The sequence below is a fragment of the Thermobia domestica genome, chromosome 14, assembly GCF_964235325.1.
Source record: "Thermobia domestica chromosome 14, izTheDome1.hap1.1, whole genome shotgun sequence".
Classification (NCBI taxonomy): Eukaryota; Metazoa; Arthropoda; class Insecta; order Zygentoma; family Lepismatidae; genus Thermobia; species Thermobia domestica.
In genome coordinates, this window is record NC_137467.1 from 3667286 (window position 1) to 3685551 (window position 18266).

Below are 18266 nucleotides of genomic sequence, written 5' to 3' on the forward strand. Positions count from 1 at the left end.
CGTTGAAAGCCAGAAGCCAAACACGCACCAACTGGCCGAATGCCTTCTTACTAGTAGGGCTTATTTATTTATTAGTATGTGTCTGACGTTCGTTGCCAATCTGAGGCATTTGACAGTTTTATTTTGCTGGAATGCATTGCTTATTTATTTATTAATCTACGTGTAACGTGCATTTCCAATCTGAGGTATTTGGCAGTTGTTAATTTGCTGGTATAGATTGCTTATATTTATTTATTTATCTATGTCTGACGTTCATTGCCTATCTGAGGCATTTGACAGTTGTTACTTTGCTGGTATAGATTACGTATTTATTTATTTATCTATGTCTGACGTTCGTTGATAATTTGAGGCATTTGACAGTTTTATTTTGCTGGTATAGATTGCTTATTTATTTATTAATTCGTGTCTGACGTTCGTTGCCAATGTGAGGCATTTGACAGTTGTTACTTTGCTGGTATAGATTGTGTATTTATTTATTTATCTACGTCTGACGTTCGTTGTCAATTTGAGGCATTTGACAATTTTTATTTTGCTGGAGTTGATTGCTTATTTATTTATTTATTAATTTGTGTCTGACGTTCGTTGCCAATTTGAGGCATTTGACAGGTGTTACTTTCCTGGAATAGATAGCTTATTTATTTATTTATCCATGTCTGTAAAACATAAACTGTTAAGTTGCAAAGCGTAGCCAATTGTTCTTTGATTTCACTTGGCAGACCTAATTTTAGCAATGACGCAACCACTACTTATAATTTATTGCTTTCAAGACTACAAGAAGGATGTATTTTATTCTCTTTTTTTTTTTTTTTTTTCTTTACAGGGGAGATACGCTGCGAAGTTGGACTTCTATGTCTATCAACCTGAAATACCATCATGGCTAGTAAGTGGTTCGTATAGTGCCACTGTCACGCTTAGCAGCCGGGGCAGACAGCTAGGTTGCGTTGAGTTTGGTTTTAACATTGGTTGAAGAAAGACACAACTTTTACTTTCATATTATATAAGCTATATAACGCTATAGTTTGTAAGCTATAAATAGGGAAATGCGTATGAATATGTATCAGTTTCTCAATAAAACACTACTAATACTAGACAGCTGATTAAGTTTCATTTTTGGATGAATTTTTATTTTTCGTTCATCTGATGGGTTTTGAATAATGCCTCCACTGAAACTGAATGTAAACTTCACAGCATATGTAAATGAATTGCAATTCTCCTCTGTTGGCCACCTGTGAATTGTAAACATTGATGACAATACACGAATACGAACGATCCTAATATGATGGGATTGTTCGTTCGAAATCTTGAGAATAGAGCGTTGTGTACAGTGCAAGCGATGGAGTTCTCAAAGATAAGAATACTCCAAATGATTTTCTATTTTACGTAAGTCTTTTTCTGATCAAAATATTTGACTATGAATTCTACAGTATTGACACTAATGAAGATGGGTTTGAGCTGAAAATCGAACCGATGACTATGTATATGCGCTAAACCATTTTGCTTGTCTAAAGCTCTACACTTTATTTCTATTCTCGTTTTATTAGCCCGCGGCGTAAGAATATGGGATCTTAAAGTTTCACTCCAGGTGTAGATATGTATGTGGTACTTTATTTCCTGGTAACTAATAGCAGGAACTAAATCAAATTTGGTGGACAAGTAGCAATGATAAATAGATAAAAGAAAGGTAAGAAAGGTATATTTGTTGACCTTGCTCATCCAGAGACAGGCTTGGTTCGGTTCGACTTGCCTTGTAAATGATACTTTATTTCTTTATAAGTACTGCCAAAATCTGAACGAAATTCGATAGCCAAGTAGACCATCCTCTAGGAAATAAAGATCGCCATATTTGGTAGCCGGACTTGCCCAGGGACAGGCTTCCTTCCCCCTTGTATATAGTAACTTTATTTCTCGGTAACTAGTGGCTAGATTTGAACTAAATGTTCCCCATGCCATAAACGTTGCCAACACCTAGTAGCCCACTTTCCGGTAATGTCGATCGTCGATAGAGTAACTTGTCGAAGGATTGCCGCTAGTGTGCCACTGGTGGCAGAGTTTCCTCAAGTCAAAACAGATATCTAGAGTCAGAGTGTTGAAGTTACCACCGCATGGCAGCGAGGACTTTATTGTAGTCCGCGCTCCTTCGATTCGTCGCGGAGAATCGCGAAGGGACCAACACAAACTATCGCCAGTCATATGCATACGGTTATTATTATATTTTTTCCTTATGATTTGTTCCTAAAGTGAGCTCCGGGTGTCAAGAGTAACCTCTACATCGTGAAATGAAAAATTTTGAGATGAGTGAGTATAATTGTATCAATTTAGATGGCAACTGTCGCCGATCATTAGAAATGAATATGGGAGAACTATGAAATAAAGTAAATAGACGCGTCATTTTATTATAAAATTAGTAGCATATATTACCCGCTTCGCTGGTTGAAATGAAAATTTAAATGCACAACTTCGTATCTCATGTGTTTAGTACCCGTGAAATATGCTGTTTTCGTTTTCAATGGCATCGATTTAAACGGCATCGCAAAGATCATTGATCATCTCGGCGATCCCGAAAACTATGGATTCGACACTAATATGGGTTATTTTTGATCAGTTTTATGTATTTCCCTTTCCCTCTCCCCTAAGATGCAGGGCCGAATTTGGATTTAAACAGCATCAGAAGTGTCACTGTTCATCTCGGTGACCCCAAGAACTATAGATTTAACACTAATATCGGTCATTTTCGATCATTATTATATATACCTTCCCCCTCCCCCTCCTCCGTGCTGCGACTTACGGCATCAGAATTGTCACTGTTAATCTCAGCTACTCCTAAAACTATGGATTCGACACTAATACGAGTCATTTTCGAACATTTTTAAATGTTTATCCCTACGTTGTACCCTCTTCCCCCCCAACTATCAGGGCTGAACTTGGATTAAAACAGCATCAGAAATATCACTGTTTCTCTCATTGACCCCGAAAACTGTGGATTAAACACTAACATCGGTCATTTATGATCACTTTTAAATTTCTCTGCCCTCCGCCAACCCTACGTTGCATTGTCAAAGTGAATAACCTAAAATAATCCCTGCCACTAAATTCATGTATGTTGAAAATTTGATTGAGACCTGTCGGGTGGTTTAAGACTGGTGAAATCACAAAGGCAGTCATTTTTATTTTAAGTTTTTTTTTTTTAACATATATATCTCTCCCTTCCCTCTTCCATAGGTTGGCTTGTCAAAGTGAAACGATAAAAAACACCCAAGGCCCGACCCTCACATATGTTGAAAATTTGATCGAGATTGGTTGGGTGGTTCAAAAGTTATTAGGTTTTAGTAGTTTTTATTTATACATCCCCCTCCCCTACGATCTACCGTTAAAGTGAAATTACAAAAATGTTTCCAGATCCAAACCTGATGTATATTGGAAATTTGATTGAGATCGGTCGGATAGTTCAAGAGTTATTAAGTTACAAAAATAGTCACCTTCAGTATTATATAAATTGATTTTTATATATCTCCCCCTCCTCCTCCTCCTCCCCTATGTTTCTCCGTCAAATTTAAATCATAAAAACGATCCCAGGCCTGAAACTCATCAATGTTGAAAATTTTATCACGATCGGTCGAGTGGTTCAGGAGTTATGAAGTTTGATTTATTTTTGTCCCCTCCCCCTCCTCCAACCCTTACTACTACCAACAAAGTGAATAGCCTAAAACCAGCCCAGCCTCGAACTTCATCTATGTTACAAATTTGATTGAGATCGTTCGGCCGGTTCAGGAGATGATTTTCAATTTTATATATAGAGATATGGCGAATGCATTTGATCTGATCCCAAACGGTTATTGTTGAACATACACGGTTAAAGGAGCACTCTGATTAACCAAATTAAAAAGACCTCAATAATTTATCCCTCTACAAGTGAGGTTTCCTTCATCTCCTCTGTAGCGAAGGTGGAAGAACACGCGGCTAGTAATCATAAGGTTGGTGGATCGCGCCCAGCCGGGGTACTTTTTTTTTTTTGGTACATTTTTCAGTCATTTTTTAGACTCATCTTAATGTAAACAAACCACACATATAGGGGATTTAACATATTTTCGGGGAGTAATTTTGTGGTTTATTGGAATTTCATTCCATCTCTACCACTGGTGATATAATTTTCAAAACGGAAGTGAGGCCACCGCGGATCGTCGCTGCGGGACAAGAGGTCACTAGTTGCTTATCAGTGGTCCACCGTCGCTTGCGGCATGGGTTGTGTATCCACAAGTCCTGAGTTCGACTCCAATCATCCGTGACTCCGTAGTATTTTAAAGTATTTCCCTCACATTTCTTGTCTCATTTTCATTTCCCTGACTTTTGGCACATTTTAAAGTATTTCCCTCACATTTCTTCTCTCATTTTCATTTCCCTGACTTTTGACATAATTTAAAGTATTTTCCTTACATTTCTTGTCCTACTTTAATTTCCCTGGCTTTTGACATTTTTAAAAGTATTTTTCTGGCATTCCTTGTCTCATTTTAATTTCCCTGACTTTCAAGATGAACGTGAATCCTGAATTTTCAGGTAAAAAATCACATTCAATCTTTAAAAGACACATTAATATAATTCACATTTATAAATATCTGGATTCATTTACTGGATACTTGAGTTTGCAATTCGCAAGAAGACATGCAGTCTAAAGTTGCTGCTTGTCCCTCGTGGTTTGTCAGTGCAAACAAAAGCCCAATAACAACTGTAGGCTAAAAAAAATATATCGTACAATGAGAGTATTCTCTGTCTGTAACAGAGGTACAATCATGAATGTAGAGTTCCGCACACGTGAACAACAGTAAGTTGAAATTATTTCCGTTATGGAAAATCGTGTCAAATATCAGGTGAGATCTTTGATCCGACTTTCAACGCAAAAGGACAGAATGCAGTTGACATCACACCAGTACCAAACACTGTCTAATCTACGACATGCTATTCAAAGCCATCGAAAATGAATGTTACGATCTGGAAACCTGACTCATAATAACGCTCGTCCACACCCAGCTGTCCGCGCACTTGATACAATTCCAAAAATTCTGATGGAAACATTTTACACACTCCTTATGCAGTGTCAATTTTGTTACTAATGTATTTTTTCTATGTTTTGTTCCCTCATTTGAATTCAGTTGAACTAAAACATTCTTATATGTACGGTGTTTATGAATATTCAATATTTTTCGGACATTCTTATGTAGTAAGTTAGCAACATTTTACGTGCTTGAGACAGTAAAATCAGCAACAGTCTCACGAAATTTAGTTCTACGATAACGAAATAATGTTGCTGGAACTGAATATTTTATTTAGAGTAAGTATCGTTTCCATATGTTTTATATATACAATTGCATTTTCTCATCTTGAGTATTTTAATCAACTACTGTCAACACTTCTGGAATTTTACTCACTCTGTAGACAGTTTCAACTTTGCTTTCAGTAATTTACACTAAAATATAAATGCTGAGTAAAGCAATGTTTTATCATAAAATAAAACAATAATAATTGTGACAGTTTCTAGATATGAAAATAAGCAGGCAGAATGACAAGTTGGTCACAGAATGGTTCGAGAAGAAATGTGCATCAGGGAACTTCTGTCATAAAAGGAGTGATGTTGATCGATCTACGAAGAAACATTTTATAGAAAATATGGAAGAGAGGATCATGTGGATAAGTAGTGACAAAAGAAAGGCAAAGGAAGATAGAGAAATTTCACAATCAATTGCAGACCAATGAATATGATAAAAGGAAGCTAAAAATGAAAAGGAGAAGAAGAAAGAACCAGTAAAGTAAGAAGGAGGAGTATAAGAAAGAAGATGGAGAAGAAGAAAAGAAGGCATGGAAGGGAATAGAAAGTATAGGAGAAAATACTAAGCTAATCAAGAGAACTTTAAAGAAAATTGGGAACGTTTCGACGTACAGGCAAGGGAGTAGGGGGCTATTGGACGTGTTACGCATGAAGAAAAAGAAGAAGGAAGAAAACCGAGAGAAGCTGATGGAAAGAAGAGAAGTGGTTTACAAGATAAGTTGCAGTGATTGTAATAGTTGTTATATTGGTGAAACGGTAAAAATAGCTAAAAGAACGGTTAAAACAACATCAAGATGATGCGAGATTGGAAAGAGAAAGAAATGTCATTTTTAAACACGTGAGGGACACGGGACACATTAATTGATGCAAGATTGAAGTGTCAGCACGGGAACAAAGGACGTTAATAAGAAAGTGGAAGGAGGCCACGTTAATTGAAAAACAGTAAAGCGGTGTTATGAATTGGAACTCAGGACTTAAAATTGACGAACAGTGGGGTAAGTTATTGGAAAGACTTAATTTGTAGCTTAGTTTACACTGGACCAGGGAGGATCTTGGTGTTTAGTTACAAATTGATCAACTTCTATTATGATTGGAGGATTCTTCATTGATCAGCCAATCAGCGTTCAGAATTTTCCGTGTTTTCTTTTATATATCTCTGTTAAAAGAATTTAAAACTTCTTAAAAATGACTGTATATATATGCAGTGGCGGATCCAGGATATGATCAAGGGAGGGGCTAAACCATAGTTTGCCGCTTTATGCAGTGTAAAACAAGATTGAAGTCCATTTTATCCAGTGTATACCTGAGGGTCAAGGGGGGGGGGGGGCTATAGCCCCTATAGCCCCTCCCTTGGATCCGCCCTTGTATATATGCATTTTCATTATTTTCGATAGTGTCTGACGAAGGATATGTTAGATATCCGAAACTGTCACGTTGCTTTGCTCAGCATTTATATTTTAGTGTAAGTTATTGAATATAGCAAAGCTAATATGAATCAGATGGTTATTTGCTTTCAGTGATAAGGAAATCAATCTTGCTGGAACTGAATATTTTATTTGGAGTATAGTTCCTTCTATGGATTCCGGTTGGGAGAACAACGCATCAGCCACCCTGAGGAACCATTCTCTTAACTAGTTAGTGCGCGTCTATTCTCCGAGGAATCGTTCTTGTTTGGTTAGCTTTGGTATTTAATAACTACTAAGCACACGCTGAAACTCTTGTTACACGAGTCACTATAAATTCTTTCGCACTAATACCTCATCAAATGGAATGTGGTCACTGGTAATGATTTCACTGAAGATGGTGGTTATATAGAAAGTGTGGAAATTCAAAATTTGTTTTTTACCTAATATTAGGGCACTTTATAGTTAATTTTACTTAATGTTTGGAAGTCCATTCGTCTTTCTTTGAAGAGTTTTGGATTCTTGAGATCCATTTCAATTCCATACTAAGAATGTTCTCCTCTTCAGAAATTTTATCTCTGTGGTGGAAGACCTATATTAGTGAAATTATCCCAATATCTTCTTGAAATGTAAGAACGGGGATATACATGTAGAATTTTTTCTTTTCTTTTTCACGAACACTAAGAAACTCTTATATTTGTTCGACTGTTGGATCTTACTCACTAAAGAAAAGCTTTTTTTTCTTTCCTTGTTTCTTGAAAAAAGTTTAGTATTTACATCCAACTTCTACATTTTGTATTCAAATTCTGAATAACACTAAATATAATTTCAATAACAATGAACACTACTTATTAATATATATATCTTTATACATGGTTTTTTAATACAACACCGACAACATTTGGTAGGTGGCTAACCTGGGTGTACAGATGCTTCCTTTCGGAGTTATAGGCTTCCGAAAACATGGAAAAATGAACTTTAAAGGTCCATAGCTCCAAAAGTATGGGACCTATCGTAGTTAGGCCAAGACTTCACTTAGGAATTAGCACGTGCAATATCCAAATATCCATGTTTCAGAATCCTGCGGTATTTCCACAACAATTAGTGAGTACTTCAAATTATATGCCCGTAGCCAAACTGTTTGCATAAAAATTGTTGCGTGAATACCTTAGGATTCTGAAACATGTATTTTTGAATAGCACACATATTTGTTCCTAAGTGAAGTCTTGACCCGACTACGGTAGGTCCCATAATTTTGGAGCTATGGACCTTTAAAGTTCATTTTTCACGTTTTCGGCAGCCTATAACTCCGAAAGGAAGCATTTGTGCATAGGATAGTAACTAAAGGCTTGGAGATCCTCCGGCAGACAGCGTGGAGTGAGGACCCTTCTCTACGTTCCACCTTATGATTTGGGGGCCCCCTGATGGCTTTGCCCCCTCTCCCCCGTCCCGCAATGCGGAGTCTGCGGGGCTCTTATTTACGCCCCTGTTTGTACATCCAGGTTGGTTTATACTTTTTGTGTCACAAGGGAACATTCCGATTTGGTGATTTCAATTGCTGAAAAGGATTGCTAGCACTGGATTCAGCACCAATACAAACAGAGAAAAAGAGGGTGTTTAGTGGCAGACCGTGTACAAGGTTGGATATAAATGAGGGTAAAGTACGAAGATAAAATGTAAAAAATGTCTAGAAATGCCATGTTAATTTTGAAGCGACTAGAGGAATTAAGATCAAATGTTGGATATGAGAAATGCATGTAGAGCTCCTCTGAATGCGCGTAATGTGAATCATAGGGCACATCTGGAAAGCCGCTATGTTGAAACCAGCGCAAGAAGAATATACCGGAAAGGCGTCATGTGATATATGGTTCTGGATGCACACCGTCTATTGAATTCAATAGTGGCCAATACGGTTTGAGACCTCTGTTTAATTGCAGCTGTTATGGAACTTAATAATGATTGTGTGATTGATTCAAAAATGGAGACAGGTGTCATGAATGCGCCAGGTGCTGTTTGCAAATATCTAATTTTGTAGAAAGCATATCTAATCATAGCTTGGAACCTTGGTGCTGTAAACTGCAACTGCGTGAGTGATTGCAAAGTTAATGAAGTTGTTCCGTTGTCATATTTTGAAGTCAGACGACAGAAGAACGGTGTCTGTTACATATTTTACGAAATTCTTATACGGGCGGAAGAAGAACAGAACCGACGGTTGTATGAGTGACGTGAAACCATCAGGGATAAAGAGTCGGGAAAGTTCAACATTATTCGGTTTCTGCACCAAGTCTTCATCTTTGTTGGTTCTCCATGAATCAACGAGGAGCAGCAGTTTTATCTGCTCTATAGAAGGCCAGAAAACGTCAGTTATGAACTCTTTTAGGTTGTTCTTGGTCATATTTGCTTTTACCAACATGTAAATGAATATTGGGTGAATTGGGACTTTTTTGTTGGCTGTAAAGTAGCCATATTCACGTTTGTGGTTGTTCCTCATTCGCATCACCTTTACGACAGTATTGCTACATTGCCATAGCTTGGAACGCCTCCTGTTACAAAGATCTTAAACTGTATTGGACACTATTGATTTCAATAGACGGTGTGCATCAAGAGCATTATGTCACATGACCCCTTTCCCGTATACTCTTCTTGCGCTAGTTTCAACATGGCGGCATTTCAGATGACCCCCATGATTTACATTACGCCTATTCAGTGAAGCTGTACATGCATTCCTCACATCCAATGTTTGATCTCAATCCCTCTACTCGTTTCAAAATTAGCATGGCATTTCTAGACATTTTCTACATTCTATCTTCGAACTTTGCCCTCATTTATCTCCCACCCTGTATACGGTCTGCCACTAAACACCCTCTTTATCTCTGTTTCTTTTGGTGCTGAATCCAGTGCTAGCAATCACTTTCAGCAATTGAATTCACGAATTCACAAAATCGGAATGTTCCCTTGTCAGTTTGGTGTCAAGAATCACCTCCCAACGTTGTGGATGTTGTTTCGAAACACTCTGCATATATATCATTGTTATATAAAATATAGAATTGGTTTAGGCTACATATACTTTCACAAGTTGTTAAAAAGACAATTTTGTACAAACGTATATGCAATATGGTCAGAATGATTAATAAATCTAATCTAATCTAAAAACAGTAGATTTTATAGGAAACGTATTATAATTAAATATAAAAATAGGGAAGGAAAGTCACACTTCCTGATTGCGAGTCTCCAAGGCATGCATTATAAAATTTAGGCTTAATTAAGTACTTCCTGTTTACAAAAGTGAAAATGAATGTTTTTAAACCGGAGGAAAACCACACAAACCTCCATAAATTTTATAATAATTAAACCATTTTCCACATCCGTTTCACAAAAGTTAACAAATATGAAATATCCCAACAGTAGTGGTAAGGAAATCCTGGACACTGTCATCAATATAGGAAGCACTGGAAATCTTTATAAGAAATCCAAGTATTTGAATAACACATTTTATTTCTGGTTAAGTGATTGATCAGGAAGCAACAGGTTGATTCAGCAAATGGAGCTCTTTTCGATTTGGCTAACATATATTGCGTTGTTAATAATTTTAGCTAGGATCGAAGTGGCGAAACCTCAGGTAAGTTTAAAGAATTTAATTTTTCTGTGCTGCTCAGACTAAGCCTCACACAGATAAGAGTAAGTCTGACTTAAAAACCGGAAGATAAAATGTTACTTTCTTAACATTTTGTCCATTATATTAAATGAAGCTAACCAGATCTATCAGTCTTTCACGTGCATAAATAAATTTAAATGTATCAAGCTTGATATTGACAAGCTTGCAAGAAACTAGACATATCGAGCATATGATACGCTTCGAATAGAAAGCTGGAAATAAGAATCAGTTGACAAGCCTGTGATGAGCATGAGGTAACAAGCTTGCAGTAATTCTGATATAACAAGTTTGATATAATCTTGTATGACAACCCTGCGACAAGCCTATCGGGTGTCAACTAGTTTCCCTGAATTCACTCTTTACAAGAGTACAGACTTGTCGAGGCAAACTTGAGAGCATGTGCAGCTCCCTGACATGACAACCTTATATCAAGCTATCCACAAGTATTTTCTGCTATCTGGGATAACTAATGTGTGGAAAATTATTATTATTATTTTGACCACCTGTACAGACTCGGAAATGTTTGATTCTTCTTACATAACCTAAATTAATTTCTTTTCCTGTCATCTTTAACATTAAAAATTATTATTAATTGTTTTGTTATATAACAGTGTTCAATACACAACACGTTACAGAAATATGCCTAGTTCAACTTGACTAATTTGAAACCTCTGAATTCGAAAATGAAATTGAAATTCGAAGATTACCTCTGGTTTTTGTGTTGCAGCTATCATCTAAAATTACGGATTTTGCATTAAATTTTGGACCATACAAATATAATCGGTTGGTTACACTGTAAGAACATAAATTTTTGAAAACGGTATCTTCATTATCTTCATGTTATCAGCTACTCTCGCTACAAGTCACGTGATACGTATCATTTTTGTGTTCTAAGAATTTTCAGTTAATGTAAATTGTACGAAAATTGTATAATCGTGATATTGTGGTTAGTTGCGTTCCAGTGTGGTTCCTTAATAATTATAGACCACTAGAAAAATGTTTCCGAAGTATTTCAATATTATGAATATTTTCTACTGTATTTAGCAGTGAAACAACATTTGCTTCGAGAAAATGTTCAATTTCATCATCCAGGAAAATGACGATTTTTTTCGTGCGTAATTTTACTGTTAGGCAGAAGATAAAAACAAAAAAAAAAAAAAAAAGGACCTACGTGCACAGTACTACGCTTTCGTCGGAACTTAATACATGGATTAATGGATAAGGACGTTGAGTTGAGTTGATTTTGAGTTTACTATTCCTTTCAGCAGCGAGGCTATATGAGACGGGACCTACTGAATTAACGTGAAATCCGAACCGCATGAGCTCCCGCCGGGAACCGAACCCGGATCTCCCACGCCAAATACGTGTACGCTATATAAGGACATTGAATGCCATCTGCAGTGTCCATGGTTTAGTGGAGTATAGCAGTCACATTAGTCATTGTTATATCTCAGTGAGACTTATATTATTAATCTTCCTATGGCCTTGGGGTCAATATGACCCCAAGCGACACATATTTCTTAAATAATTTGTTTGTACTTTGTTTTCGGTTACTATTTTAGTATTCTTCGACCTAGTCTAGTACTATGCATAACTCAAAATTTAAAAGTTAATTATTTTAAATAACGTTGTTAAATAAAAAGGTAACACATCAGACCTTGGGGTCATATTGACCCCAATGTCTAATATTACAATTTTCCTATTATTCTTTATTATTATTATTATTACTATTATTGTTATTGCTATTATGAAGCCACCTCAATACACTAGATAAACTATTATTTAATCTATCTTTAATGTTTGCTTCCCCTTATAAGAAATTAAATAATTGGGGTCAAATAGACCCCAAGGACAGGCGTGTGTGTAGGTTTGAAGGGCCATGGAAGGGTTAAGTAATGAATATCATCAAATGAAAATTAAAAAAAAAACTGTAATGTAATGTACCCTTTGCGATTTAGTCTGTGTCTGTGACAAAGTATTTCCTATTTCTGACCCTCAAAAAAAAAATTTCCATGAAGTCTCACAAAAATAACAGTCTCTCCTTAAATCGCGAAGAACTAAAAGCCATTAGCTTCCTTACGTAAGGACTAGTTGCAAAATACAGACTCATCATTCAGGGCCGATCTTAGGTGGTGCGGGACCCGATTGGGAACAAGTTTGGCCGGTATCAGGTTCCCAGTCAACTTGCAATGTGTTCTTGTTTTTACTTCATAAGTCGAAGGTGAATTGTACTTTTGCGCAAGATCGGATTGGGAATAATTGCTGAAGGCGGCTTAAGGCCAGCCCTACCTCCAATCATAACACACGGAGAACTCAATTATCTGATCAGAGATCTAGAACTTCCTAAAATCAGACAACATTTTGGGCACCAGTTACAACAGTAGAATTAACTACACCACTCCGTGTAAGTTTTAGCATTCCTAGTAGCAGGGGCGGATCCAGGGGGACCATCGGGGCGATCACCCCCCCACAGAAGAGGAAACTTTCTTATTTTATATATAAATAAAACACATCCCAGAGTTTTTTTGCTCTTAAAAGTAGCTGTAAGTAGCAGTATTACAAACTCCACCGCCCCCCAGAAGTCCGTCCTGGATCGGCCCCTCCCTAGTAGCAATAAAAAATTTGAGAATTTTAATATATATATATGATTTTAATTCATATTGCAAATACAATAAAGTATTGGTAGGTGACTTAAATACAAAACACAATCCTAATCAGTATATGATAAAGTTGTAGTAATTATTTTATATTCTATTATTTTATTGTATTTTATGATACATATTATAGCTAGCCAATGGCATTTTAAATGCAAAATTGAACTAAGCAAGCTCACTAGCAGAGCAGATAATATGAAAGTTAGTAATACGTACACCTTAGTACACAAATATTCCAGTTAATGATCTCTACGAACGTGCAAAGTTTCATCAAGATTCCTTAAGCAACGTACGATATAGGATCAATTGTGGGGAATTGTATACCTTCTTATTAATCTCTAGACGTAAGAATGTTCCACTTGGTGATCTGCATCACCAAGGAAAAGTTTCGTGAATATTGCTCAAATATAATGAGAAGTGAAGTCTCCCATAAACATGTGTAGTGCAGCACAAAGGACTCAAGTCAATGTTGCCATTTTCACAACAACAAGCGCTAATCAATTAATTTAAGTATCAGTTTTGTACTCAATGTTAAAACAAAAAATAAAAAAAAAAATATATTCGTTTCTCTATAATCATTCAACTTTTAAAAAATTGTTGAATGCAGTAGATTCAACGTCAGAGGCAGGAGGGAAATTATGTCATTAGAACTTGTAATTTTATCGCTGCTGGTTAAAGGAAGAAAACTTATACAAAATGTTCTAGTTCTTTATGGAGATTGAGTCAGTTGGATTGGACTTGAGTGTCCTCTTCACCAGGGGCGGCGATTAAGAGAGGAAAAGGGGGCAGTTGCCCTCCCACTTTTTTGAAGTAACTCCTTAATGTATATAGTTTCATTTGGAAATGTAAAGTTTTTGTATGTATTATTTGTTCATGCAAAAACTGGTCCCACATAATATTTGCCGCTGCGTGAGTACGTATCGGTTATTTGTTTTCCTGTGGAATTAAGAAGGCTACAGGAATTGAGTTTTAATTTCGATTCAAAGCAATTAATATTGCAATTGCGTATTTCTTTAAATGTCGTAGCATATTTTTGTAGTATTTACTGTCTTTCTAAGAGTAATAACACACATCTAATGGCATATGTGGAATTAAAAATATAAGTTGTTCATTAATCCCCAGTTTCAATATAACTTCACAAATCAAGCCTCATTATTCATTACTATGATTAATATTATCCTTTCTATTTATTTGTTTTGCAAATGTATTATTAAATAATCTGATCACAAATTTTCCAGACAATTTTAAGATGTTCATGAGCAAGGAATCAAATTTCTTCTTACACTTTCGTTGTTTAAGAGTACCTACTTGCGTTACTCTTGTCAATTTACTTAATAAAATATGAAATACGATATATGGTATTTTAACTGAAAAAGATAGTATCCTATTAGTTATACAACCTCTCATCAAACAAATGTTAGAAACAATCAGGAAAACTAATATTGATATACAAATATGCAAATCGTGTCTTACCCACACACTTTTAACGCCCAATTGCCGCCACTGGTCTTCAGCATCGAGGCTATATGAGATGTGGATCTACAGCTTAACGTGGGATCCTAACCGAGTGAGATCCAACTGGAGCCCGAACCCAGCTCTCCCGCACCGAAAGCGGGTGCAGCTAATATGGTTTAATTTTATTGTTTTGGCCTTAAGGTTCTATTTAAATATCTCTTACTTTCTGAAATCTAAATTCTGTGTTCTATATACAGGGTGTTTCAAAACAACACCGACAACGTTTGGAAGAGGATTCCTGGCACCAAGATGAGACGAAAGGTATATACCAAATTGGGTGCACAAATGATTCCTTTCGGAGTTTTATGCTGCACAAAACATGGAAAAATGAACTTTAAAAGTCCATAGCTCCGAAACTGTGGGACCTACTGTAGTCGGGTCAAGACTTCACTTAGGAACTAATATGTGCCCTATCCAAAAATCCATGTTTCAGAATCCTACGGTACTCACGCAACAATCTTTATGGAAGGAGTTTGGCTACAGGTATATAATTTGAAGTACTCACCAAATACCTTTATACCGCGGGAAGTATCGCAGGATACGAAACATGAATATTTGGATAGGGCACATACTAGTTCCTAAGTGAAGTCTTGACCCGACTACCATAGGTCACATAATACTTTCTCTAGATACTTCATCAGATAGGAAGGTGAAGAAATAAAAGATAGAAAGATTAAGGAACCGATAAGTAGCTTTAAAACCACACATGAGCTTGTCTTGGAATGCAAGCACGTGTTAGTATCGCAAGGATGAACGTTGAGTGTTTTAAGTGAGGGAAGATAAAGTTAATGGCATGGGTTGATTGACAAGTTTAATGGAAAGGAATGTATGAGAATAATTTATATATATACTTATGTGTACAAGATTTGACATGAATATTCATACACAGGAAAATAACTTTTTCTAATTAAAAATCATTTTTACTTATATAATATGATCTACATGACTCCCATTATTCTGAAAACACATTTCGATGCATGTCTGACACTAATGACAAACACGCATAATCACAGCTGGAATTACGCTTGTAATAGCATTGGTGAAACTTCCTTCAGATTGGTTATACATTCTACCTTTCTCCGATGCATCATGGCAGTCAAATGAACTCAGCAATAAATCTCAAGTGAGGTCAGATTTTGACATCTGGATATAATGTCACTTCTCAGAATCACGCCGATGTATCCAAGCATCTAGAAAGTGTTGAACTGGCCACCAACGTACCTGAATACCAAAATGTTTATTTTCCTATGTATGGTAACTTATGGGACATCCTGTGTGTGCAAAATTTATATACGCACTATAATTATATAAAGATACTAAAAGGAATTCTTTTTTTAAAAAAAAATGTGAAATTAATTAGGAAGAACACTTAAAATGAAAAGAACATGATTAAGAAAATGAGGAGTAGTGAGAGAAAATATAGAGCTAAAAGCATTTACGAAAATTTGAGTTTTAAAAAGCGGAAAATATTGTATAATAAGGAGGACTGGGTAATGAGGATAGGATAATGTCTTTCCCTCTCTTTCTGACGGATATGGAAGAGCCTTCATAACGGAAGGTTTATCAGCGATTGTTGATGCAGTGTTTTATCCATACCCCACTTTCATCAGCATGAAATTGCCATCTAAAAAAGTACTGGTTTCACAAGTAAACTTCCGTTCTATGATCTGTCTTGAACATTACTGTATGTCATTAATTAATTCATTTGGTATTTCTTTGTATCAAACGGCCACTTCCTGGTCTAGCTTCTTGTCTTATCTAAATTCAACCACGTATTTCCTAGAATCAGTGAATGGTACAGGCAGAAATTCATTAATCTATTTTCTGTGTCATTGCATTATATACAGGGTGTAACAAAAACGTACGGCAAAATTTCAGGGGTGGATTCCTTATGGGTAAACAAGTAAATATGTTTATATGGCCATATGTCGGGAAATGCATCGTTACAGAGTTGCAGCCATTGAGCCGTCTGATGCAGTGAAATAGTCACATTCTGGTCACCGCTCAATGTGACTCAACTTAAATCTCAATAACTCACCCCCTAATTAAGTTAGGAAGATAATTTCGGTATCAATGTGTTCCTGAAGGATGAAGCTTTCTGCCGATATGTATTTCATGTATGTAGGGGTACCACAGCGGACGGGAGAGGGAAACTACCTTCTTTTTGTTTTTGTTTTTTGTATCACGTAGTTATCCTGCCCCATCCACCATGATACTCACCACATACATTAAATACATGTCAGTCGAAAGCTTAATCCTTCAGAAACATATTGATACCAAAATTTGCTTCCTAGCTTAATTAGGGGCTGAGCTATTGAGGTTTAAATTAAGTCACATAAAGGGGCGACTAAGACTGTGACTATTTCACAGTATCAGACAGCTCAATGACCGTAACTCCGTAACAATGCATTTACTGACATATGGTCATATAAACTTTTTTGCTTTTCTACCCATAAGGAATCCACCCCTGAAATTTTGTCGTGCCTTTTTTGTTACACTCTGTATATTTCCTGTACAATTTCGATAAAACCATTCATATCACTAATTAAAATTGAGCGTTCGTCCTTCTATTTTTTCCTAATTTTCTCCCTGTAGGCTTTAGTAAATAATTAGTTGCAAGATTTGAAGAGGAAATAAATTAAAATTGTAATAGTTATACAAAATTATTAAATAGATGGAATATATGCTACATCTGAATAAAGATATCAACATCGGACGTTTCGAATGCATACATTGCATTCATCGTCAAGGATTGTGATGAAGAGACCGGAGATACGAGAGATGGTTTTGTTTAAGTTCTTGAAAAGGGCCAACCAGATAGGGCTGAGTTGAAACCCATTGTCTCTATTGAGACTTTTTCCTTTCACGTGAGATGGCTATGGTTTCCTTTATTATTCTGGCCCAAAAATTGCTCCACTTGGCTACTTGTATTTGTAAAATCGATTTTCTATGCCGGGTCTAAGCTATGTTCTGCAAGTCTCTACTTTCTTGACTTTTGCTGAAGTCTTATGTAGCTGTTGTGTTCTTTACATCATACGTCCAGTCTGTCCTATGTATGCTCTGTCACGTTCGCATGGTATACGATATACACCTGGAGTGCGCAGATGAAGATCGTCTTTCAATGGTTTGAGTAATTATCTTATGTTGGCTGGAGGTTTATGAATAACTCTTGTACCATGTCTGGCAAGTATTCTACTGAGTTTGTTAGAAGTGTGGTGCTGAAAGGCTATACAGATATGGTAGTAGAGAGACAATTATCACTGTTGACCTTTTTTCTTTTATCACTTTGTGTTGAGGAGTAACGACTCTTTTCATGACTATGTTCATTTTATGACTGTATCTATTCTCTTATAGCTTCGAATGAAGATGATTGAATTCTTCTCGTAAAGTTTCCTGGATGCGAATGACGAGATACGAGTGAAACTCAAACAAGTCTTTTCTTCGGGCGTTCTCCCAAAATTCAACATAATCAAAGCAGAATGTGTTGCTCTTGAGTCGCTTCGTGTAACAATACTGCCAGCTGACAAGGGTAATGCCATCTTCCTACTGCCTACACAAGGTTATAAGGAGAAGATAAGCTGACCTACTAGATGACTCAGCCTACAAGAAACTAACCAAAGACCCAAGATCAACCGTTGGGGAGAAAACCAACCTGTTGTGGAAGAAGTTTGGACTTCCCGAAGATCTGCGCAAGAGCCTGTCCACACACCGGAAGCCAACCA

The 18266-nt window shown here is 36.5% G+C and overlaps 1 protein-coding gene across 1 annotated transcript in view; it reads left to right on the forward strand.

Annotated features, from left to right (window-relative positions):
- Nucleotides 1–1083, forward strand: part of LOC145670559 (ganglioside GM2 activator-like) — a 38875-nt gene extending 37792 nt beyond the window's left edge. The window contains exon 4 of the mRNA XM_081739364.1: nt 821–1083. Coding sequence (XP_081595490.1) covers nt 821–967 — 147 coding nt within the window. The 3' untranslated portion in view covers nt 968–1083. The remainder of the gene's footprint in view (nt 1–820) is intronic.
- The last annotated feature ends 17183 nt before the right edge of the window (nt 1084–18266 follow it).